The sequence below is a fragment of the Musca domestica genome, unplaced genomic scaffold (assembly GCF_030504385.1).
Source record: "Musca domestica strain aabys unplaced genomic scaffold, Musca_domestica.polishedcontigs.V.1.1 34, whole genome shotgun sequence".
Taxonomy (NCBI): domain Eukaryota; kingdom Metazoa; phylum Arthropoda; class Insecta; order Diptera; family Muscidae; genus Musca; species Musca domestica.
The window spans coordinates 2,491,609-2,517,761 of NW_026712313.1; the positions used below are offsets into that span (position 1 = coordinate 2,491,609).

At 32.4% G+C, this 26,153-nt stretch overlaps 1 protein-coding gene across 1 annotated transcript in view; it reads left to right on the top strand.

Annotated features, from left to right (window-relative positions):
* The window catches only part of LOC101890479 (uncharacterized), a 42,082-nt gene extending 16,921 nt beyond the window's left edge, over positions 1 to 25,161 (top strand). Inside the window, exons 2-3 of the mRNA XM_059125540.1 lie at positions 17,166 to 17,213; positions 22,818 to 25,161. Coding sequence (XP_058981523.1) covers positions 17,166 to 17,213; positions 22,818 to 24,412 — 1,643 coding nt within the window. The 3' untranslated portion in view covers positions 24,413 to 25,161. The remainder of the gene's footprint in view (positions 1 to 17,165; positions 17,214 to 22,817) is intronic.
* The last annotated feature ends 992 nt before the right edge of the window (positions 25,162 to 26,153 follow it).

Here is a 26,153-nt window from a genome sequence, read left to right on the forward strand (position 1 = left end):
TCATTTCCAGCGCACAATGGTCACCAAAATCTCCGGATACCAATCCGTTGGACTATTGTGTCTGGAGTATTTTGGGAAGCAAGATTCGCACTAAAAAATACCAAAATGTCGATCACCTCAAGCAAGCGCTTCGTCGGGAATGTGCAGAGCAACATTCGGGCAGAGTGTGACGGTTCCATTGGCCGTTTGAAGGCCATTATTCGTGCCAAAGGTGACAAATCTAAACTTATTCTAAAATTTGATGCTATTTCCGACATTTTTTGCTTTCGTTCAATAACATTTAAAAAAAAGTTAAAAACTATGGCGTTTAATTTTGTTGCTGTTTTGTTTATCTCACCCTGTAACCATCAGAGCAAAATTATAAGACATAGAATGAGAGCGAAAACAGTAATTTTTTTCAGAACATTTTTCAAATGCCTTCAAGCCAAAAATTGAACATTTTTTAGGAAATCGGAACAAAAAATTCGATTATTTTTAACATTTTTTAATTGGAACATTTTAAAGAATAATTTTTAGGGACCAACAGAGGCAACCACCAACACAGACCAACAGAGCCACAAAATATGTTTTTCTAGAGAATAACTTTCAAGGGCCAATAAATTTTTTTAAATTCTTCAAGGGTGTATATTTTCAAAAGTATAATTTTTCAAGAGCCTTTAACCTGGACTTAGAAAAACAAGTAAAAAACATTAAGTTCTGCCGTGCCAAACTTTTAATATCCTCTACCTTAGGGTAAAAGAAACATTAGAAGAAATGTGACAAAAACCATAAAATTACCGAATATCGGGAGGTACCGTTATATGGGGGCTATACCAAAACGTGGACCTATAAATTCAATATTTCGCTACACGAATTAGGACCCATTATGACCCACAAATACCAATTTTTAGACAAATCAGTGAAAAAATGTGGCAAAAACCATAAAAATACCGAATATCGGGATGTACCGTTATATAGGGGCTACATCAAATCATGGACCCATGCATGCAATGTTTCGCCACGGGATCTGGAACCCATTATGACCCACAAATACCAATTTTTAGACAAATCCGTGAAATAATGTGGCAAAAAAACTAAAATACCGAATATCGGGAGGTACCTTTATATGGGGGCTATACAACAACGTGGACCTATACATACAATGTTTTGCCACACGCTCAGGGACCCGTTATGACCTACAAATACCAATTTCCAGACAAATCCGTGAAAAAATGTGGCATAAATCTTCAAAATACCGAATATCGTGAGGTTCCGTTATATGGGGACTATACCAGAACGTGGACCGATATTTCTCATTTTCAATACCAACCATCCTAGACACAATGCAAATAGCTCTGCTAAATTTTGGCGCTCTACGTCAAATAATGTGGGCTGTATCGTGATTTCAACAGACAGACGGACAGACAGACAGACAGACGGACAGACAGACAGACGGAGATCGTTAAATCGACTTAGAATTTTATGCTGATTATGAATATATATACTTTATGGGGTCTAAGACGAATATTTAAGGATGTTACAAACGGAATGACAAAGTTAATATACCCTCCTTTCTAAGGTGGAGGGTATAAAAATCAAGGACCAAAGCAGTCTCAAAGGATTTTTTCCAATATTTTTTTAGAGAACATTTTTCAAAGCCCAACAAAGCCACAAGCATGAATTTTTAAGGATATTTTTAAAGGACCTACAGATGAAAAATTAATTTAGAAAAAAATTAAAGAAATCATTTTCATATTTCGTCCTTCTAAAAAAATCAGGGTTTTTGGATGTTTTAGAAGGACGAAATGCCTCAAAAGGGATTTTAAAAAAATTACAAACGCTCAGAGTCACCCTAAGGTACTTTTTAACGAATATTTTTGTCTAAGAAAACTCAGAGCCCCCAATGTCATTTTTTAGGGTATGCTACTATAGGATCAATAAAGCCCAAAAATGGATTTTTTAAGGAATATTTTTTAAAGGACTAACAGACCCTAAAACGTGATTTTTTTGAAGATCCTTTTCAGGGCTATCATAGCCAAATTGATTTTTAACGAATATTTCCTACTTGGAATAATGGAGCCTCAATGGTGAATTTTTAAAGAATATTTATCAAGCACCTTAAAAGAACGAAGACACAAAGTTCTTCAAACGTGGATTTTTGAAATATTTTTTTAGGGATAAAAAAGCCTAAAGTGTGTAATATTTAATTAAATTTTTCTGAGAACCAAAAGAAATTCAAACGATTATTTTTTTAATTTTTTTTTTTAAGTTCCAAAAGACCCTCAAACGTGGATTTTTCATTTATTTTTAAAAATATCCTAATCTTGGATTTTCACAAACGCTCCACACCTCAGATGTGTTTTTTTAATATTTGAAGGAAGACCTACCTTTTATAATATTTCTTTCAGGATAAAGAAGGCTCAAAGGTAAAATTTTTATAGAATATTTTTTCAAGAACCAAAAGAGCCATAGACTAGGATTTTTAAAATATTTTTTTTTTGAGAACCAAAAAGGCCTCAAGAGAATACTTTTAAAATATCAAGGGCCAAAAGAGCTTCAAACGTGGATTTTTAATTTTTTTTTTTTTAAATCATTAAAGCCTCATTTTTTAGCATTCATATTTTTATAGAACATCCAAAGTTTGGATTTTTCTAAAAATATTTTTAAATGAAAATTAAAATCGTGCATTTTTTGGATATTTTGAAGAATTTTTTTTGAACACATAAGGACCATTAGCAGAAGAAATGTATATGGGGAGAATCTGTTTATCAGTTCCTATCTTGTTGATTCTTTACAATATATTTTATAGACGGAGGATAATTGGGAGCTATCCTGAAATTTGCAAGACCTTTTAAAAATTAGTTTTAAAAAACAAGTCCTAGAATCAAAAACTTGATTTATATAAGAATATTTTTTCAAAGAATTTTCTACGTTACTATCAACAACGTGGCCTGTTTAAGAATATTTTTAATCTATTAAAAGATGGATTTTTTAAAAATATTTTTTTTTTCAAGGACTATCAGCAACTTGGAATTTTAAAAAATATATTTTTTCGGCATTATTACCATTGCGGATTTCTTAAAGGGTATTTTTCAAAGACGTAAACATTTTGACGAATATTTTTTTCTAGGACTGGACGCAAATTTTTTCAAAGAAAATAAAAAAATCGTAGATGTTTAAGGATATTGTGCAAGGACCTCCGAACCTAAGTAGTTCAATAATAGTTCTAAAGTATCATTACACTTTTGTAGTAAAAATTAGATTTCAAGGAGCAAAAAATGGATTTTTCAGAACATCTTTTCAAGGGACAAAATCCTAGACTTTAAGAACACTTTTTAGGGCCTTAAATCTTAGTTTAAAGATCTTAGTTTTGAAAGAAGATTTTGGTAAAAAATATGGAATTTTTAAAACTTATTTTCAAGGGTCATTTTGGTCAAAAACTTTTATTCTACAGAAATTTGTTATGAAAGGCAATTGGACAAAAGAAAAACTTACAACCATTATATTATAGAGGGGAGATATTGAAGATCCACAAGTTGAGTAAAATATGGAATGTTCCAACTATCTAAAGATTTATTCGACAAACTTCTATCTATTGTATTTGCGGAATCCATAACTGATTCCGATCTTTCATATCTTCAAATACGGGACATTTTTCAAATATACACCTCTTCAATGACATTTGCAATCGAACTAATTTCAATACCCAGAAAACCCCAATCAATTCTGTTCTCTGGCGATAAACTAAATAAAACAGACAAAGAGATGTACAATACAACCATACACGAACACATACACCACAATGTCCTGAGCGTATTATCGTAAATTTCCCGTTTTGACCACTATTCACTGCAATGCACCACAGCAGGCGGAATGGACGGCTGATTAAAGTTGTCCTTAGGGCTAAAAGGACTTGAGTTCTTTGCATGTTGTGACGCAGATACGGTTCGGGTGTGGGTGTCTGTCTATGTGTGTGTGTGTGCGTTGGTTCATTGCGACAGCATCTGATGTCTGGTAAGCAAATGATAAGCAAAGCACAAAGGAAGGCAACTAACTCGTGCAGCAATAACAACAACACCAACGACAGCTACAGCTACTCGTACAATAATAATAATGGGAAATACCGGACTGTCAGGACAACGACAACAACAACGCCATTGAATTGAACACAACAATAGGTTTCGATTCTGTTCGAGTCTTTCGAGTCTGTTTCCCTTGTTTCTGTCTGTTTTGATTATTTGCCAAAAACAGATATTGTTCGAAACATCTCTGCATTTAGATGACCACCATGCCAAAGGATTTTTGTATTCGGATTTTTGCTATTTTGCCTATTAATGAGGGTTGTTGTGATGGAGCTTGATGGAAAAACGAAGAAGGAGGAGGAGGAGTGTCAAACTATGTCCAGTAAATCCTATTTTCCCCCAGTTCGAACATAAACAAATGTTTTAGTCAAATCAAGTTTTCGTTAGAAAATTAATCAACAAAATAAATAGAAATAACAAGCTACAGATGTAACCCTTAGTTTTTTGGAGTTCCATCGTGGGTGGAAGTATGAAAAGTTTGGGAAAATATTATTAAATGTGATGAATATATGAAGTTTTAGAATTCCGTAGCTCTAGTGTGCTTTGTTGTAACTCAGCGGCATAACCAAACTCAGTTAGAATAACAATAAAATTCCGCAATTACCAAATATACAAATTTCCCAAAGCTTGAAAAAAATTCAATTAGCCTCCGCAATAATGGTTTAATTACCATACCTAACCTCGTAATTTGGCTATTTTAACTAGCAAAACAGACAAACAAAATTTGCCTATGCTACCAATGTGTGATTGGCAATCATCCGTGGATACCATCATCCCTCTCGATGGTGAAATGTTTTTTGGCTTAAATGATTTGCCTATGAATTGAGTGTGTTGTTGTGTACATGTTTTTGTAATGGTAAACTTTGTCCCTTCAATGGATCGGACAATGAGACTTTTAGACCATCGTAGTTTATTTGTGAAGACCATGGTAACACGAATTATCCCTTATACATTAAAGTTGTTATAATTAGCAATATTTAGAAGACCTTTAATCACGGAAGAAATGTAATAGGTCTTCTGTCGGCGGAGATTTTCAATCAATAGAAAACATTCCAAAGAACTTTTCTCTATGGAATAACTATCAGCGGTCTTTTCTATCTATAAATGGCTATCAAAAGGATTCTGATACTGTGAAAAGATTTCTTTAAAAATCCACTTTTGAGGCTCATTTGATCCTTAAAAAATATTTCTTTAAAAATCCACTTTTGAGGCTCATTTGATCCTTAAAAAATATTCTTTAAAAAATCTACGTTTGAGGCTCATTTGGTCTTTGAAAAAATATTCTTTAAAAAATATAAGTTTGAGGTTCTCTTGGTCCTTGAAAAAATATTCTTTAAAAAATATAAGTTTGAGGTTCTCTTAGTCCTTGAAAAAATATTCTTTAAAAAATCTAAGTTTGAGGATCTTTTCGTCCTTGAAAAAAATATTCTTTAAAAAATCTTTAAAAAAATTGAAAAAATATTCTTTAAAAAATCTTTAAAAAAAATGGAAAAAATATTCTTTAAAAAGTCCACGTTTCTGATAGTCCTTAAAAAAATTCTTTAAAAAGTCCACGTTTCTGATAGTCCTTAAAAAAAATTCTTTAAAAAGTCCACGTTTCTGATAGTCCTTAAAAAAAATTCTTTAAAAAGTCCACGTTTCTGATAGTCCTTAAAAAAATTCTTTAAAAAATCCACGTTTCTGATAGTCCTTAAAAAAAATTCTTTAAAAAATCCACGTTTCTAATAGTTCTGGAAAAAATATTCTTTAAAAAATCCACGTTTCTGATAGTCCTTGAAATAATATTCTTTAAAAAATCTAAGTTTCTGATAGTCCTTGAAATAATATTCTTTAAAAAATCCACGTTACTGATAGTCCTTGAAAAAATATTATTTAAAAAATCGACGTTTCTGATAGTCCTTGAAAAAATATTATTTAAAAAATCCACGTTACTGATAGTCCTTAAAAAATATTATTAAAAAAATTCACGTTTCTGATAGTCCTTGAAAAAAAATATTATTAAAAAAATCTACGTTACCGATAGTCCTTAAAAAAATATTATTAAAAAAATTCACTTTTCTGATAGTCCTTGAAAAAAAATATTATTTAAAAAATCCACGTTTCTGATAGTCCTTGAAAAAAAATATTATTAAAAAAATCCACGTTTCTGATAGTCTTTAAAAAAATATTCTTTAAAAAATCCACGTTACTGATAGTCCTGAAAAAAATATATTATTAAAAAAAATCCACGTTACCGATAGTCTTTAAAAAATATTATTTAAAAAATCCACGTTACTGATAGTCCTGAAAAAAAAATATTATTTAAAAAATCCACGTTACCGATAGTCTTTAAAAAATATTATTTAAAAAATCCACGTTTCTGATAGTCCTTGAAAAATATTCTTTAAAAATCCACGTGTCTGATAGTCCTTAAAAAAATATTCTTTAAAAAATCCACGTTTCTGATAGTCCTTGAAAAAATTTTCTTTAAAAAATCCACGTTTCTGATAGTCCTTGAAAAAATATTCTTTAAAAAATCCTCGTTTCTGATATGCTGAAGAAATATACTTTAAAAACGCCTCCTTTCTGATAGTCCTTGAAATAATTTTTTTTAAAAAATCCACCTTACTGATATTCCTTGAAAAAAATATTCTTTAAAAAATCCACGTTACCGATAGTACTTAAAAAAATATTCTTTAAAAAATCCACGTTACTGATAGTCCTTGAAAAACTATTACTTAAAAAATCCACCTTACTGATATTCCTTGAAAAAAATATTCTTTAAAAAATCCACGTTACCGATAGTACTTAAAAAAATATTCTTTAAAAAATCCACGTTACTGATAGTCCTTGAAAAACTATTATTTAAAAAATCCACGTTACTGATAGTCCTTGAAAAATATTATTTAAAAAATCCACTTTACTGATAGTCCTTGAAAAAATATTATTTAAAAAATCCACGTTTGATGCTTACTGATAGCCCTGAAAAAAATATTCTTTAAAAATCCACGTTTGATTCTTACTGATAGTCCTGAAAAAAATATTCTTTAAAAATCCACGTTTCTGGTGGTCCTTGAAAAAATATTATTTAAAAAATTCGTGTTACTGATAGTCCTGAAAAAAATATTCTTTAAAAAAAAATCATCATTTGAGGCTCTTATGGTCCTTAAAAAAATCTTAAAAAATACCCATACTTGAAAATGTTCGCTTTGATGGTCTATACAAAAATATCCTTCTTATATAATTTGGGTAAAATTTCTTTTCTTTAAAAAATCCAAGTTTAAGGCACTTATGGTCCTTACAAAATCTTAAAAAAAACCATACTTGAAAATGTTTGCTTTAATGGTCTATAGAAAAATATCCTTCTTATATAATTTGGGTAAAATTTCTTTTAAATCTGTTTGTTGGTTCTGATGGTCGCTAAAATGCTGTAATAATCCTTAAAAATATCCTTGAAAGCAATTACTATAAAAAAATTGTTTAAACTCCTATAAATCTATTATATTAAGGTCTTATATCAAATTAGTATCTCGTAATTGTTTTATCGAGGGTCTTTCAGCTACACAATACCTAAATAATAATAAAAATAAATAATAAAAAAAAAACATTTAAATAAATACAGTACTATTAAGGGATTCCTGTGCACAGAAGTCCTTCTAATGATTTTCTTCTTTTATAAGATCTCTTAAAGGTTCTCGACCTCTGAAAAAAGGATATCTGGATAAGATCCCTTGAAATTGCTTTCAAAGGTCTTTTAAATATAAACGATTTTTTAAAACGTATTCTGTCTATAGAAAATCTGACAAAGGTATTTTTTCCATGGAAATCCTATCGGAAGTTGTTTATCAACAAACGGCTACTGAAAAGTCTTCTATCTATTTCACAGTTCTGAAAGATCTTTACCTATTTAAACCTCTCAAGAGTATTTTATACATGTTAAAACTTTCAAATGTCTTCTATGTATGAGATCCCTCAAATATCTTTCTTCTGCTTATAGAAGATTTTTTGATGGTTTTCTGGAGAAACTTCGTGCAACTCTCTGGAAGATCTGCTATCTACAGATAACTTCTGAAAATCCTTCTACTTATGGAAAACATTTAGAGAGAGAATTTCATATAATATAACGTCTTCTATTTATAGAAGACCCCTAGGAAGGGCATTTCTAGGACTACCAAACATTCAGAGCATCATAGAAGTAAAAAACAAAAAAACTTACACAAATTTCGTCTAATTTCCATATCTGCAAAGAAAAAGCAAACAAAATCCATAAATTTTGATTGAATGTGTACTTAAAAAAATATAAAGAAAGAAATATGAAAGCCAAAAACACAGCAAAAACAACAACAACAACAACATCAATACTGGCATACAACTAAATAAGAAATTACTACCACCTTCAACTAATTATGATTTACCACCCAATATATAGTCTGGTGTTTAGACTACCCCACCTCATACCACCCTTCCTTTCATCATACAATGGCATAGCCAAACCAAAACAAGCGAAAAAGGAATTAAAGCAAAAAAAACAGACACAGACGCATAACTTTTATGGAAAAACTAAATGTGTCTGCATAGATGCTGCTGTTTATGGCTAGCCATGGGAGAGAAGGAAGTACTCAAGGATATACATACGTACATGTGGATGTGCATATGTATAAATCAAGTGAAGTGATGAAGGGAAATATACAATAACTCATACTCTTTCATTCTTGTAAAGAGAATCAATGGTGGCCAAAAGCAAGTGGAAACAAATTGCCAAGAGGTTAAGTGAGAAAAGCCAAAAATGACCTCCATTTAGTAGACGTGTGAAGGCAAAAAGTGAATGGCGTAGTTGTAGAGGAAATGAAACTATGAGATGTGTAGAATAAAGAGAAATATGCAAACGTTGAAAATCGATGGAAGGATATCTGTGGTACCGGAATTAGATACTATATCGTCTTTTATTTTACATAAATGTTTATAATATGTAGATATGCTAACTGTATGTGACCAAAAATATGTTTTATATTAGTCACAATATAGACCAACATGAAATGAAAAAATGTTTCAGGTGGAACTTTCCAAAATCGATCTTCGTCTAGCCACTAAAATAGCGTTTAATATGCCTTATGATCCGCTAACCTACGGCGAAACGCATCGCATACTGGTTGATGCGTAAGAATTCGCTAGGCTTTAATTTTCAATGCCATCTCCACAGGTCAATTAAAGCTGGACTTGAAAGAGAAAATTACAAATATCCATCAACAAATGGATCGCCTCAATAAGGCAACAATTTCAAATAAAACTAGAATTCTTGAGTTTTGTTAATAAAAATGTCATATTTAGTACAAGAAGTTTTCAGAATTTCCTTAAAATGTACAATACATTGTTTCTAGATATCAAGTGGTTAATTTCTTTTAATTCTCAATTTTTGTATTTTAATTTTTCCATGGAAGGAAGTCCTTGAAAAATTCTAAGATTTTAGCTCGAAAATCCTTGTCGAAAATGTTCTTAAAGGAATCCATGATTTCTGCTCACAAAGACCTTATAAAAGATATTCTTAAAATTTCTTACAAATATATTTAAACATTCCAAGACTATTGACCAGAAAATCCTTAAAAAGCAATTTAAAAAAATTAAAGGATTTCCCTAAATCTATTTCTTTAAAAATCTCAATATCAGCGCAGAAGAGTGTTCCTCCAAGATTAAGGCTATTAATTCTTGAAAAAATAATCCATAAATAATCATCGATAGAGGATATTATGGTTTTAAGAAAAATGTTTGAAGCTCTTCTGGTCCTAAAAAAATATGAAACAATCCACATTTGAAGCTCTTTTGGTCTAAGATAAATTATTTGAGGGTCTTCTGATCGTTGACAAAATAGTCTTCCAAAAGTCTCCATTTGAGGCTCTTTTGATCCTTAAATACCACTCTTTGAAAAATCTACGTTTGAGGCTCTTTTGGTCACTATAAAAATCTTCGTGTGAGACCCTTCCAGTCCTGGAAAAATATTATTTTAATAAAAATCCATGTTTAAGGCTCTTTTGAAAATGTATTATTTAAATAATCTAAATGTTACGTTCTTCTGGTCGTTTATACAATTTTCTTTAAAAATTCTCCTCCGAGGCTCTTGTGGTCCCACAAAAAATATTTGAGGCTCTTTAAAAAAGTTTAGGCTCTTCTGGTCTTTGTAAAAATATTCTTCAAAACAAATCGATTGAGGCAATTTTGCTCCTTAAAAAATATTTGAAGCTTATTTTCAAGAATAAGGCGCGTTTGGTCGTTGAAAAAATAATTTTTAAATAAGCCACGTTTAAAGCTCTTGTGGTCTTAGGAAAATATTTGAAGCTCTTCTGGTCCTTATAAAAATATTATAAAAAAATCCACATTGAAGCTCTTTTGGGTGCTCTTTAGATTCTTGAAAAAATTGTCTTAGAAAAGCCCTACGTTTGAGTCTCTTTCAGTCCTGGAACAAATATTCTTAGAAAAATCCACGTATGAGGGTCTTTTGGTACTTGTGGCTCTTTCGGTAATTGAAAAAATATTCGTCGTTGAAAATGTATTTTTTAAATAATCCAAGTCTTAGGCGCTTTTGATCGTTTAAACAATTTTCTTTAAATATCCTCGTTTGAGGCTGCTATAGTCGTTCAAATATATTAGAGTCATATTGGGTACTTGAAAAAATATTCTCTGAAAAATCTAAGATTGAAGCTTTTCCAGTACTTGAAAAAATATTTGAGGCTTATTTGGTTCTAGAAAAAATATTCTTTGAAAATACAATATTGAAGCTCTTCTGGTCCTTATAAAAATATTATTATAAAAATCCACGTTTGACACTCTTTGGGTCTATGAAAAACTATTTGAAGCTCTTCCGATCCTTGATAAATAGCCTTTGAAAAATCCACGTTTGACACTCTTATGTTGCTTGAAAAATACACACTTGAGACTCTTGTGATCCTTGAAAAATAGTCTTTGAAATCCACAAAAAAACTTTACGTTGAGGTTCATTTGATCCTTGAAGAATAATTTAAAAAAACCCACCTGGTCCAAGAAAAAACTCATCGCCGTTTGAAGCTATTTTCTAATGAGATCCACATTTTAGGCTCCTTTGGTCCATGAGAAATTGCTTGAAGCTATTTTGATACCTGAAAAAAATATGTTTAAAGATTCACATTTAAGCGTTTTTTTGGGTCTTGAAAAAGCACTTGAAGCTGATCTGATCCTTCAAAAACTATTCAAAAAATCCATGCTTTTGGTCCTTGAAAATATATTCTTTCAAAAATCTGCCTTTACGGCTTTTTTGGTCCTTGTAAAATTATTTAAAGCTCTTCTGGTCCTTGGAAAAATCTTAGAGATTACATATGTCTAAAAGATAGAACAAGAATTGAGCCTTAGGTCTAACTGTATGCAACAATATTATTATACAATCTCTTCATGGACCCTCCATATAAAAGTGGATCTTCTTCACAACATGTGCAACAACTACTTGAAAATTTTTTAAAATTCGAAATCGTGACCGAATCGAATTTTTCTCTATATGCTCTGATCAATAATAGATTAAAAAAATTATTTTCGCCAGAAAAAATATTGAAAAAACTGTCAAACTTAAAAAGTCCTTCTAAATATTTCAGTATAAATTGGATTTTGCGGAAATATTTTAAAAGTAAGTAATACATGCATAGGTATCTCATTTATTTCCGCACACACTGTTGTAGAGTACTTGGTAAGAACATGTGATAAATAGGCAAATTGTACCTTCGCCCGAGGAATGGAGCCTAGGTGGCACATATGGCAAGCAAGGAAATGACCATATATGGATGCCAGCATTCATATGCATATGTATGCATTATGCATGCACATATACTACTTATACATTATGCATGTATATAGCATACATATATGTATATAAAATCTCAATTTTATGCATAAAAGCCACACCCATTAAAAAAGGACAAAATGTGAGATATTTTTTTTCGTTTTGTATTTTGCAAGTTGCTGTTGAAAATGCGCATTGCATATGACTATGGTATTGGAGGGGACAGACACCTACTAATGCGATATGTATGCTAATGCAGAATAAAACGACAATATAACAGCAGCTACAGCAACAACAACGACGATGACTAGAAGAAGAAGCAAATGCAAAATGCACACGCAAGGACTATTTGCTTCTCTCTTTGCATAAATTTCTTATAACACTCAGCTGCAAATGTGTTTTTTCCTTTTCTTTGAATGCATGCAGCCACAAGTGTTAGAGAGTTGCAGACTATTGAGGAGAATTTTCTATTTTCCTAAAGAAAGTCTGGCTGCACAATCCACTTTCTTTTTGGAAATTTCTCCTATTTTTCTTTCTTTTTATGCAGTAATGTAAACAAGGGAGAGAGGGGTAAGGGAACCCAATAAGATTTTTTTCCAAATTCAATTAGATTTCTTTGTGGATGCTATTCTCTTACTACAAAACTGATAGGAATAAAGAGTTGTCTAAGAGTTCAATACATTATGGTTTACTGGCTGAGAGACAAAGCCAGAGGGAGAAAGAGGAGAAATTGTCTGTGCAGCCAATTATTTATTCACATTTTGGGGTGGTTTAACCAACCACCACTCGGCTAGGCAACAATGTCATGTTATCATCCACACACAGTTTCTCTCGAGCACACAACACAAATAACGGAGAGAGAGAGCATCCATTGCATGCAAGGGACGATGTGTGAGTGCCTGTGTGTGTGTGCTTCGTTAACGGAAATGTATGCACGAGAGTAGTGCTCTGCTTTGAATAATGTCGTGTTTGCATTATTGTTGTGTTATGATGAGTTCCGGTGAGCATAACAGTGAGAGAGAGAGCGAGGGGAAGTTGTTACCATTACAATGCACAGTATGCAGCCAATGCCGTTTGCTGGCTTGCTTGCACCACTACTATTACCGTTTTCAAATAGAAAAATAGAAGAGGGGTTATTTGTTGTTGTCATGATTTTTTTTTCTTCTTTATTTTTTTTGGCATTTTCTTACCCAAAAATTCAACATGGTTGTTGCTGTTGCGCTGCATACAATGTACGCTTGGTATTGGGATGATATGCCATGCTTGATTAGAGTTTAACAACACCGAGTAGAGTGGAAATTGTGGCTCGGCCAAGATAGCTGGGACGTTCGGCAAGTGTGATTCAGTTGCATTCGAACTGTGCACACAGTAAGACATACAGCTTTACATACTTATAAAACAAATTTAGAAAAAATAAAACTAAATGTTTTAATTATTTATTAATACAAAAAAGAGATATTAGAAAATTTAAAATATTTTTATAAACAAATACACAAAATCACATATAATTAAAAAAACTTGGAAATTATATTGAAAAAAAAGGAATCAAAAATTAAAAACAAGAATTTTTAAAAACAAAGTGTTGTGTTAATATTCGTGTGTGAGAGAAAAGTTATTAAAAAAAACATTAACAAAATGATGCTGTTACAACAACAAATGTTATGGAATAACCAATCTTCGGCTGCCGTACAAAATAATTCTTCCAAAGAAGAATCCCGTCTATTGGATAATTCATCACCGGCCAGTTTAAGGGATTTAAAAACGGAAATATTGGATGATCATGATGAGGAGCAGAATCACCGTCAAATCAATAATAATAATAATCTGCATCATCATCACATGCATATTTTCAATCATCATCAACACTATTATCATCAACACAATGATGGTCAGGATGGAGATGACCATCATCATCATCATGATCATGGGGATGACAATGTACCTGTTAAACAAACATGTAGGTGTCACAAAAGAGTTATTTTTTTAATTTTATTGAAAATTTTTAATTCCAACGTTTTAAAACGGGAAATAAAACTCGGAAAGTAATTTCTGAGGATTAAACAATTAGCCGTCGTAGGAACTAGATTTGTTTGAATTTGGAATTGAACCTTTAGCAAAAGGGCCTCTTAGCCAAACTCCAATGTTTTGGCTGCCAAAAAAATATATTTTTAGGAATATAATTTCTAAAAAATAGGAATAGGAGTTAATTAACTGAATTTGGATTTGAGTCTTAACAAAAAGGACTTCATACGTCAAAGCCATTTTTTGAACTTACAAAAAAATATATTTTAGGATCTTGAAATCTGAACATTTTACGCAAATTTCTAAGTCTATAGACCAAAAAGTGAATAAGGATGAAAAAAATAAAAGAGGAAATTTTGAGTTATATGCCTTGAAAAAATACGCTATTTGTTCTCTATAAAAATATTATTTGCGGATCTTTCGGGTCTCAAAATGTTCTCCACATTTTGAGTCATATATTGTGAAAAAGTACGATATTTGTTGTCTATAAAAATATTTTTTTGCAGATCTTTTGGGTCTCAAAATATTTTTCACATTGTTCTCCGTAAAATGGAGTATCTTCTAGGACCCTATAATTTTTTTTTTTCAAAATTTTTATTTTCAAAAAAAAGATATACTTATATACTATATACTTTTGAAACCTAAAAAACTATTTTTATTTTACATTTTTTATTTGAATTTTGGGTTTCAAACATTTTTTTTCCAAACGACCCGTCGGAAATTAGAATTTTACAAATTTTTATTTTCAAAAAAATTTTTAAATAACGCTTCCAAGTCTTCTCATTTGTCTTGAGGAAAAAATATATTTTTATGGACTTTAGAATCTGGTTTCAATCTTCAGAATATCCATGGGAGAACAGCGTATAGCCAAAGGACTTTTGTAATTTTTAAAGATTTTTCTCTCAAAAACCTGCCACTTTTAAATCTAAGACTTCTAAACCCCTCCTTACGAAGGACGTTTTTGCCATCATCAAAAAATATTTTCTTTTGGGGACTATAGGGTCTATTTTTTTATTTTCCAAGCCAATCTTAAAAGAAAAGGCTATTGTCTTTGACCTTCCAAAATTTATTTTAAATTTAATTTTTTTTTTTAATTTAAAATTTTTTAAATTTAAAATTATTTGTTTTTTTTTTAATTAATTTCCTTCAAAAAAATGTTTTATTTTTTTTAATTTTTATTTGCTTCAAATTTTTATTCCAAAAAAAATCCCTTTTTATTTTCACCTGCCTTCGGCCGTACTCACCAGGATGTCTCATCTTACTCTTTCTTTTCGTGTTTCTACTCTTTGTTTGACAAGCAAGCAATGGGAGAAAAGTAAGTAAGCAAGCAGAAAAAAGGACATGTGTGAAAGGTCTCTCATTATCGGGGCAAACATCCACCACTTGTATTGTTCGAAATCTTTGTCCAAAGACAAATTAACATAAATCCAGCTGGGAACAATGCTCACATTTCCTATTTGGGAATTTAATGATAACCATGCAAATCCTGTTCAATAGGAATTGGATCAGTTTACGGGGCATAGAGATATTGGCCGGCGGGAAGACAAACAAAAATCGTATCTTACGTTTCTCCCTCTCTGCTGGTCACAATGAATATTCAAATTTTTTCAATTTCCTAGGTGATCGAGCATTTATTTTTTCTCATATAAATGCATTTGTGTGTGTGCATTGTAAGGAAGCCAGGAAATTTACATTTTCTTACCTGTCCAGAAAAACCCATGTTTTGCATGTCTTTACTTTTTTGCTTCTTCGTTCGTCATGGGGGTTGAGATAAGATAAGACACAAATCTTAACACAAAAAACTAGCATGAAATTTATGTTTTTTCTCATCAATAGTTTTTGTTTTTGCCATTGCAAGATTTTAAAAAAGGATATGTGTGCATGACCAAAAAAGGAAGAAAAAAGGCAAAAATTGCCTTAAAAAACTGACAATTTTTAGGTAGACAAACAACCAACCACAAAAGCCAGTTTTGAGAGGTGTTTAATTTTTTCCTTCGTTCTTAATTACAGGGATTACAGGGAGGAAGTAAATACCATAAAATTTGTGTTGCAAAAAAATTAGGCAAAAAATTACCTGAAAAAATACTAAATTTGACTTTTTAACATCTGCAGGGAAGACGATCATAAAAAAATTCGATTTTTTGCGCTTGACCAGAAAACAAGCCATGGCCTTCAGCAATTCCCAGAGAGGTTTGCCATAAATAGCAATGTATTTAAATCTTCTGCTTTTTGCCGCCACTTCTTCTTCTTCTTCTTCTTGGCCATTATTTAGGTGATAATCTAAGTATTTATGTTACTTTTATTTGCTTATTCTCTTTTTTGCTTTTGAGGGGAAAGGAAGGACATTTTTACATATTTTGTGGTTAAAATATGTTGGCTTTCACGCCAGACCTCCCCCCTCTCGCCTCGGTCACTCCTGGGCAGTGTGATAATGTTTGTTATCTTTGTAATATGAAAATATGTAGCCCAGGCTAAAGAAATGATAACACCCCTGGGGAGCTATAAATTCCATAAATAGTGTCCCTTGTTTGTCCTTCATTTGTGGCAAGTAAAGTTTGGCCAGTGTCCTGTTTTTTGTGGCTTTGGTTGTTTATTTGTCTGCTGGTTATTGATTTTTTTCGCAAAGCACATAAGCTAAGCTCCTTAAAAAACAGAGAGAGCGAAGAAAAGGATACGCAAATGTCAAAGGGAATTTTATTGCATTTCCATGTTTTTTTTATTATTCAAATGTAAGGGCATGCAAAAGGACAAAAATACTTCAGAAATATATTCAATTTGTCAGAGATTAAGGACTTTCTTTTGGATTTTTTTGAATATATCTTTTTTACATAAAAAATTATTAAAAAAATAAAATTAAATAATCATGTGATTGTATTTCAGTGCCTAAAAAATAAAAAATATGTGCTTTTCTTTCAAAGAATATTTTAAAAAATAATTTTTATTTTTTCTTCCAAAAAATTGTTTAAAAACAGTTTTTTAATTTATTTGTTTTTTTTTAATTTTTTCTCAATATTTAATTTTTTTGGTTAAATTTTTTTAATTAAAAAAATTCTTTTATTTTTTTCCTTAAAGAAATATTAAAAAATTCCAAAACTCATTTTTTCGCATTCTCTCACTTCACAATTTCGAATTTAAAAAAATTATATTTTCCTTTAAAAAATATTAAAAAACACATCCAAATTCCTTTCTTTTCCTTTCCGTTTTTTCACATTTTTTCTCTTCACAATAAAACTAATTTTATGTACGTGATTTTCCTGGAATTATTTGCATTAATTTTCTATTTTGTTTTCTCCTCTTTTTTACAGATCTACGACACATGTCCAAATCACCTTCACCCATACGATCCTTATCAGGTATGTATTGATTCGTAATTTATTTGAAAATAAAATCTCTAGGCAAGATTTTCTAAATGCGATAAAACGGTACATTTTATTCCTATATTACCTTTTAACGGTATTTAGTGTGGTGTCTCACAAATTACCCCTACGATCCTAGGTTGTCCTCTACTGAATAAAAGAAAACGTGTCACAATTGTACAAAATCCTTGTCACGGCCAAGCAGCACGTGACCAAAATTCGAAATGAACTTGTAGTAGATGGGACATGACAATTTTCTTTAAACAAGGATCGTCTTCTTTTTTGTCGCCACTTTATGATCATTCTCTAGGATGTTTGTGGTTTTGATAGGCCACCAACCCCTTTTTCCTGATCACATTTTTTGCTTGTGCAATTTTATTACCCCCACACGTGCCCGCAGAACCTATTTCTTTAGACTGCACTTCAGAAGATGAAGAAGGGTTTTTTTATTTATAATTTCTTGAAGATGATCCTCCTTTCAATATCTTGTTTTATCATCAAACAACCCCTTTTTAAATTTCTTGTGCAATTTTTCCCAATACCTCCACGTGCTGAAAGTGGGTTAGGCACGTGAAAGGGTGTCCTTTTCTTTCATAAAAATTATTTGCAAAAAAAAAAAAATAATAAAGTCATCAAATGAAGATCTTAAAAGAAAATATATATGATGATGTGATACTTCCCATCTCTGCTTATAGCGGCATATACACCTGCAGCATATCATGTAATAATTTATTCAGTAGCTACTTGCTACTCAAACGGTTCTTCCTTTCTCAGTTACTAATCTCTGAGTAGCTTCTCTCTATTTGTCTCAGAAAATTTCTTAATTTTCCTCAATTAATTAATTGTATCAATTCCATACTTCCCACCTCTGAATGTGGCGCTTACATGCTCATTAAACTGTTGTTGTTTTCTCATTAACTCCTCTTCCTCTCCGAAAAGTTAATCAATTTCTTTAATGGATTTCAATGATCACCTCTCTCAACAATGTAATTTGGGAAGAGAAAGCTCTCCCATCATTGAATGCCAATGGGAGAATATCCCACCCAAATGGCATTCAGAGATGACAGTGCATAATTTCATTTATTATAATAAAATCGGTTATTTTTTGTTTTAATTTTCCATTTAAATTAATTTTGTAATTTTTTCACAATTAAAATTTTGCAAAAAATTTCTGCATACTTTGGGGATGAAAAGATTCAAAAAAAACTGGTTTAAAACTAAATTAAAAAATAATTTAAAAAATTAATTTTGTGGACATAAAAATTAACTGAAAAATTATTAAAAATAAAAATTAATTAAAATAAATAATAGATTATTTTTTAAAAAAAAAAAAGACTTCCCTTATCTTTTTTAAATAATCCCACCAAGTTTCGTCTCTAGGAATTAAAAAATCTTCTTTAACAAACTTTTTTAAATTCCCTTTATCCTCAATTCCCCTAATCATAATTTACCGCATATTTACATAATAACATGCTAATAATCCTTTAACAACACCTCTACTACCCTCCATATGAAACTAATAAAAAGTGAATAAAAAATCAATCACCACCTTATCAGGGAAATTGAGCCATTATAAAACAATTTAGGTGGAACACGCAATCCTTTAACACACACCCAACCCTTTCGAATTACCATAATCAAATCAGACAACAAAAGGAACAAGGCAAAAAAGGACCCTTGCACACTCACAAAAAACAAGGCGCTAACAAATAAGCATATCATTTGAATAATAACAGCGTTGTTTTTTAACTCTCACCCAACAATCAAAGTCAAATCCTTTTCTATTCGAGCGAGGGGAGAGCTCTTGCTCATTTGCACTTGAAAAAAGGTAACCCTTTGCCTTTTTTCAAACTTCCTGTTGCATTTGAATATTTTAGGGTGGTGGCTCGCGGTTTGTGTTTTGCATAATCAAAGGGTGCTAAGTGGCGGCTTGTTAATTGGTTTTTTATTATCCAAAATTATTTGAGATTACCCCATCTCTCATGACGACCTTTGTTTTACGCCGTGTTCAAATGTCACAATATTTTTTCAATTTGCCATAGGTAAATTGTTGATCGTTAAAGTTAAATGGCATATAATTTACATAACCTTTTTCCGGCTTTGAATGATGGCCTATGAGGATAATGAGGATGATGGTGGTGGTTGGGCATGTAAATTTAGGGGATATTTAAATTTTCTCCCATTTAGGGGAGGGTAGATGATTATGCAAACATTGTAAATTCAAAACACAACCGTTTTACTTAAGATTCATTCAAGTGGTTTGGTAGGGGGATAACATTAACAAGGTGCCATGCATTTGTTTGTGTGCAGGGTGGTGTTTTTGAGGGTGTCAAAAATTTGCACAAACATACATACATACAGACATATTTTGCATTCCATCCCATTGTTTGTTGATAATTTACAGTGACAAATTTGTTGCGTTTGTGTTTGAAAAATTTCTGAAAAATTCTTTTATTTTGGCCAGGGGTCAGTTTTGGAAATTTAATAGGGTCATGTCCATGACCATTACTTGTTCTGGATATTTTTAGGCAAAAATCTTTTGTCCACTACGAGGGGTCAAGGGTGTCTGTCATCTGCATTTTGGGGGTGTTGTAAATTTGGGAAAACTGACAGTTGTTTTTATGATCATGACAATTCAACATTTGTAGGGGTGGATTTTTCAATGGAATTTGAAATTAGAAAAAATCTGTGCATTAGTTTGAGGGGGAGAGACAGTTTTGGTGAATTCAGAAAAATCAAATATAAAAATTGAAATAATTTTTTTTAAAGGAAAAATTATTTATTTTTATTTACAAAATTGCTCTGTTCCAGAACCTGCAATAATCTACTAGTATTGCAATTTTTTTGATATCATAAAAGAAAAAATCGGTTATCGTAGTAAAAAGTTTTACATTCTTGTAATTCTGGAACAGAGCAAATATATATTTTTATGGAAATTTCATAGATAAATACTACAAAATTACATTGCATACTTTTGGGATAAAACAATGAAATAAATTCTAAAAATCATTTTTAATTCGAAAAAAGTGATATTAATAGAAATTTCGAATCCTTGGTCAAATTATTTAAATTCAAACAAAATCTGTGCTGTATAATTTCTACGTTTTATTTTAATTTCCCTCTCCTCCTCCCCCAAAATTTTCAACATCTGCCTCTTCATTTTTTTCGTTCTTTTTTACACAAAATTTTCTAACGTATTTTTTATGGGCCAACATTACCATGAAATTCCCTAAAAAACACTCACACACACTCTCAATATTGTTAGACAACAATGAACACTCCCTCAATTACACAATAAGCCAACCAAAATCCTGACTCCGATTACATGGAAATACACAGAACAGCCGAAAAAAGGACAATGGTTTTGGTCCTTTACAAAAGCAAAAAGAAAAAAAAAACAACCATAAAAAAGACTGGACAAACAATAGTACAAAAAAATAGTAAACGGAAATGTCATAAAATTTGTTTAGGCAAAAAAACGAGATTTATATGACAGTTTTGAAATATAAAGAAAGGCGAAAAATAGACAAAGAATTATGGAAATTTGAAATGATCGTCAATTGACAGCAATTGTAATGGTACAATGAAACGATGATCAAAGGGCAGATGTTGGGAAGGATACTTAAAGAGATTTTTTATATGGGTTTGAAAAAAAAAATAAATATTCAAAACAAAAAAAAAAATAAAATAAAATTTAAAAAAATTAAATAAAAAAAATATAAACAAATAAAAAAATAATTAAAAAAATTTAAATTTAAATTGTTATTATTAATAGGAATTTTTGATTTAATATATTTTTTTTTTCAATTTTATTTTAATAAATATATTGAAAATATTTATTCTATTAAATTAAAAAAAATATATTAATTAAAATTTTTATAATTAATAGAAAATTTTAATTTAATATTTTTTTAATTTTATTTTAATAATTATGTAGAAAATATTTATTCTATTAAATGGAAAAAAATGTATTAAATTAATTTTTTTAATTTTAATTAATTTTTTTTTTAATAATTATTTTGAATATATATTTTCAATATTTTTATTAAACATTTATTTCTAGTGTTTTTAAAAAAATGTACAGTTTCCCATATTTTGGCACCTTTTCCTATTTCCAATTTTTTTCCAAATCTACCCATAAATCTCCAACATGTCATTTTATTACACATGTATGTTTCAAATGATCCATCCAAAGACTTGATCAAAAATTAGCTTGCATTGTAAATTCTTTATTGAAAATTCGTTACAATCGATAAAAATCTCAAAAATCACAAAACATTAATGGAACGTGTAAATCACCCTTTTCGCTGTTACAGCAGCAACCCCTTATTTTTGGCAAACGGGGGATTAAAATTTCTCTTTGGCCATTTACTTTTTGAAAAATTAAACATGGTTCCCGAATTAAAACAAAAACTCAAATCACATTACATTAGGGAAAAGAAAATCACGACGCTGTGCATAAAAGGGTGATTTGAGGGAAAGTCACCCTTTGTTACCCGCAGGAAGGGAGTTTAATTATATTGGCAGGCAGGGAGGCAGGAGGCAGCATAGATAAATTACAATGGCTTGACTTGTTCCAACAACAACAACAAAAAATTCTGATTACAATTGTAACAATTGTTTTCAGATTCGTCAGGTTCTCAATGCAAACTTTGCCTGCCCAGCAAGCCAGAAAAATCGAAATGTCACAACACTTTCTCAAGTTACAGAATTTCTCTCGGAAAGTCTTTTCTCTCTTTTCTTGAAATCAAAAAAAAATACATCAAAAGAAATAAATCATTAAAAATTCTAAATACCAAAGATTTTTACACCTCCTGATGTTTTGGGTTCTCTCAGTGATGCACCACCACCACCAGACCAGCATTGCACTGTCAGCGTTAGCATTTTCCACACCAGGCTCAGACAAAGAGCCAAGTGACCGCCAGGTGATATTTGGTGAGCTATTTGTTTGATGTGTGAATGAATGAAAGGCAAGCAAGAGGCAGCAGCTGTTCGGCTACAGCAATTTTATTTGGAAATTGAATTGAATTTATTGTCAATCCAGCAATTGTTTGTTTTGAGCATTGATGTGTGTGTGTGCGAAACATGTTCTGATTTTCGAATGCTTGGTTGAAAGGATTTTTCACATTTTTGGAATTTTAATAAGGCAGTCGTATGGCTCTCCAAGGCTAGGGTAAAGTGGTATCATTTTAATATTCCTTTTCTGAATATTAAAATCTCTCTCTCGCTCTGCCTTTCTCTTTTGTCGAATATCACATTAATTTTATAGCCTCTCTTTATTAAAATTTTTTTGATATCATACTCTCTCCTCTCTCTTCACCACATTTATCTCTAATATGCTCATGATCCCGTTAGAGAGTTCGCCAAAAAATTTCGCTCATTTGGATATTCAAAATCAAAATTTATCACAGTTATCTATCACTACTCTTCATTACATATCTCTCTCCATTTTCTCTTGCTCTCATTTAAATTTAAATTCTCTTCTCAGAAAAAAAACCGTTTTATCGCATCATCAACTCTCTCAAAATTCTCTCCCACAAAAATCCAACAAAATATACTCACAAAATCCTCTCTCTTTTCTTCTCTCTCTCTCCCCAACAGCTCCCCACTATGACAATGAAGATTTGAAAGAAACAAAATACTGCGCCTCCTCACCCTCACCCACAAATCTCAGCAACAAGAGGCCAAGAGAATTGGATTCGGAAATGGAAAATGAGGTGTTGAATTTGGCCACTCACAGCAATACTCCGAAGAGGCAAAATCGTTCTCCCTCACCCATTATGCAGGACGAGAAACCTCAAGAAACCAACGCCAGCTCCCCATTTTCAGCACCCAATAACTTCCTGGCTGCCTTGCAAAATCCCTTGGCCCCCTTCCTACTGCAAAATCAACTTGGCTTGGCCGCTGCAGCCCAGGCTGCCTTGCAACCCGAGGATATGCAGCAGGCTTTTCAGCTGCAACTGCAAAGTTACATGGAAATGATGCGTCAAATGGCCCCAGAGACTCTACAAAATCCTGCTGCTGCCCAATTTCTTTTGCAAAACTCCTTGCAGGCCATGATCCAGCTACAGGCCTTGCAGCAATTGAAACAACAGCAGCAGCAACAAATCCCACCCCAACCTGAGGTGGAAGACGAAACCCCCTGTAAGACACCCAACATGGAGATGATGAAAAAATACTCCACTCCACAAAATAAGTCTCCTCTCAGGAGTCCCTCTCTCAGTCCAGTGTCACGCCATGGCTCAGCCCGCCTGCACAACAGCGGCTCGGGTACCCCAGCCACTTCAACGGCAGCCTCAATGCACTCCCAGCAGCAGCAGACCACACCACCCAACTCCGCCCATTTACCCATGACCTTGAGCAGTGCTGCCATGACCCCCAATACACCCGGCATGACACCAGCCTTTCCACCCTCATCCCTGGGCCAGAACTCAGCTCTGAGTTTCTCCAGCACTCCACAAAACTCAAAAAGTTCCGGAGCCAACACTCTATCTCAAGCAGCCCGTACCTTGGATCAAAGCCCTGAAGAAACCACAGATCTTGAGGAGTTGGAACAATTTGCCAAGACCTTCAAACAAAGGCGCATAAAATTGGGTTTCACCCAAGGTGATGTGGGTTTGGCCATGGGTAAATTATATGGCAATGACTTCTCACAGACCACCATTTCCCGTTTCGAGGCCTTGAATCTGAGTTTCAAAAACATGTGCAAATTGAAGCCTTTACTGCAAAAATGGTTGGAGGATGCCGATAACACTGTCTCTAAACCGGGTGGCATTTTCAATCTCTCTGCCATGACCTCAGCCCCCTTGGCCACACCCGAAAACAACATCATGGGTAGACGTCGCAAGAAGCGTACCTCAATTGAGAGCAATGTACGCTCCACCCTGGAACGGGCCTTTGCCATCAATTGCAAACCCACCTCCGAGGAAATCAATCAATTGGCCGATCAAATGAACATGGAAAAAGAAGTGGTGAGAGTATGGTTCTGCAATCGTCGTCAGAAGGAGAAACGTTCCAACCCCTCGCTGGATTTGGACAGTCCCACTGGTACCCCGCTCAGCAGCCATGCCTTTGGTTATCCTCCCCAGTCGCTAAACCTCACAAATGGCCATGAAGCATCTTCGTTGTGCGGCAGCTCCATAAGTTCTCTGTCTCCCAATCCCCATCACTACAGCGGCAATGGCAAACATGAATGATGTTGGTACGCCAAGGAAGATCCGCATAACGGTTATGTAGATAACATGGATGCACAGCAAACATATCAGCAGCAATGTATGGTGGTGGGGTCCGCACAGGGTTCGATAATGGCAGCGACGCCAGATGCAGATGGCAGCTACATCTCAATGGTGAACAGCAGCAACAGCAGCAATTATCCATATCCCTCGTCGTCGTCGTTCTCTCACAGCAACAACAACAATTATAGCGATTCCTTTGGAGAAGATCTGCAGCGGCAGCAGCAGAATTTTCCGGCAATATCCTCATGGCACAAACAAGCTCAGGATTTCAATCAACAACAACAACAAGAACATTATCAGTATTATTCCAACTCCTCGTCTTCATCTTTACAACTGGCAACTTGGCCACCCAACTCCAAGACGTAAAGAAATTTCGTTTTTCTCTCCCTCGCTCTCTCACTCTCTTCGATAACTTGTTGGTTGCTCTGAAAAGAATTAAACCCTCAGCCTCACTTTGGTCGCCAACTCTGCCTATAAATATGCGACCTTTATAAACAAGCCTAGGCATTGAATCTGTAAATAATCTAGGGAAAGCCACTCCTCTCTCTCCCCCTCCACACCTCTACGACAACATTCCATTTCAGTATTCATATCAAGAAGAAGAAGAAACAAAAATCAAAAAATGATGATTTTCTTCAAAACCAAACAAATGAAAAGAAAAAAAAATATCTAATATTGAAACACTCTTCCATTATTTGATAGTTTTTTTTTTAACAAACAAACATCTAGACTAACTATTAACGAATTTAAGTAGAAAGTGTTTTTGATTTTATTTGTAAATATTTATTTAAAAAAAAGAGCCGGAAAGAGTTTAGAGTTCCTATATATAGACCCAAAAAAAAAATAATAATCAACCTATTACTGGAATTTGAAGTATACTAAAAGAAAAATTACAAACCGAATTCATGTGTATTTATTACAATTATTAACAATAAAAAAAAACTAGATATCAATTTATATAAAATTAAATAATTGTATATATTATATAAGTGTTTAACAATGAAACAACAACAAAAAATAATAAAAAACAAATATTAAAAATTTAAAAATTATTTGTGTTTTCATTTGCGTTCTCCGTTATTTCAGAAAGCTCTTCTAAAAAATTATATTAGCCCGAAAAATGTTTCCAATTTACGAAAAGCCAACCTGCGAACTATAACTACAATTATTTTCAATTTTAATATCCTCCAGCATACATAGTATGGAGGGTATATGAAGTTGGTCATTTCGTTTGTAACTCATCGAAATAATAGCTTTAAATCCAACAAAATATATATATTATTGATCAGCGTAAAATTCTAAGACGATTTAGCCGTGTCCGTCTGTTGTAATCAAGCCACAGTCAAAGCGAATTAAGATAGAAAGCTAAAATTTTGCACAGATCTGTCTTTTGTCTACAGGCAGGTCAAGACCGAAAATGGGCTATATCGGTTCACGATATCGTATAGCCTCCATATAACGGTACTACACGATATTCGGAACTTTGATGATTTCAGTCGCATTTTTCAATGGAATTGTCTGAAATTCTACACAAGGAGTTCTTTGTGAATACATTACCCTCTGGAAGAGAATTGTCTAAATAGTTCCATGTTTCAGTATAGCGCCCATATGACGGTACCCCAGATATTCCGTATTTTCCTGATTTTTGCGGCATTATTCACCGCACTTGTTTCAAATTTCGTATATAAAGTTCGGAACAGTT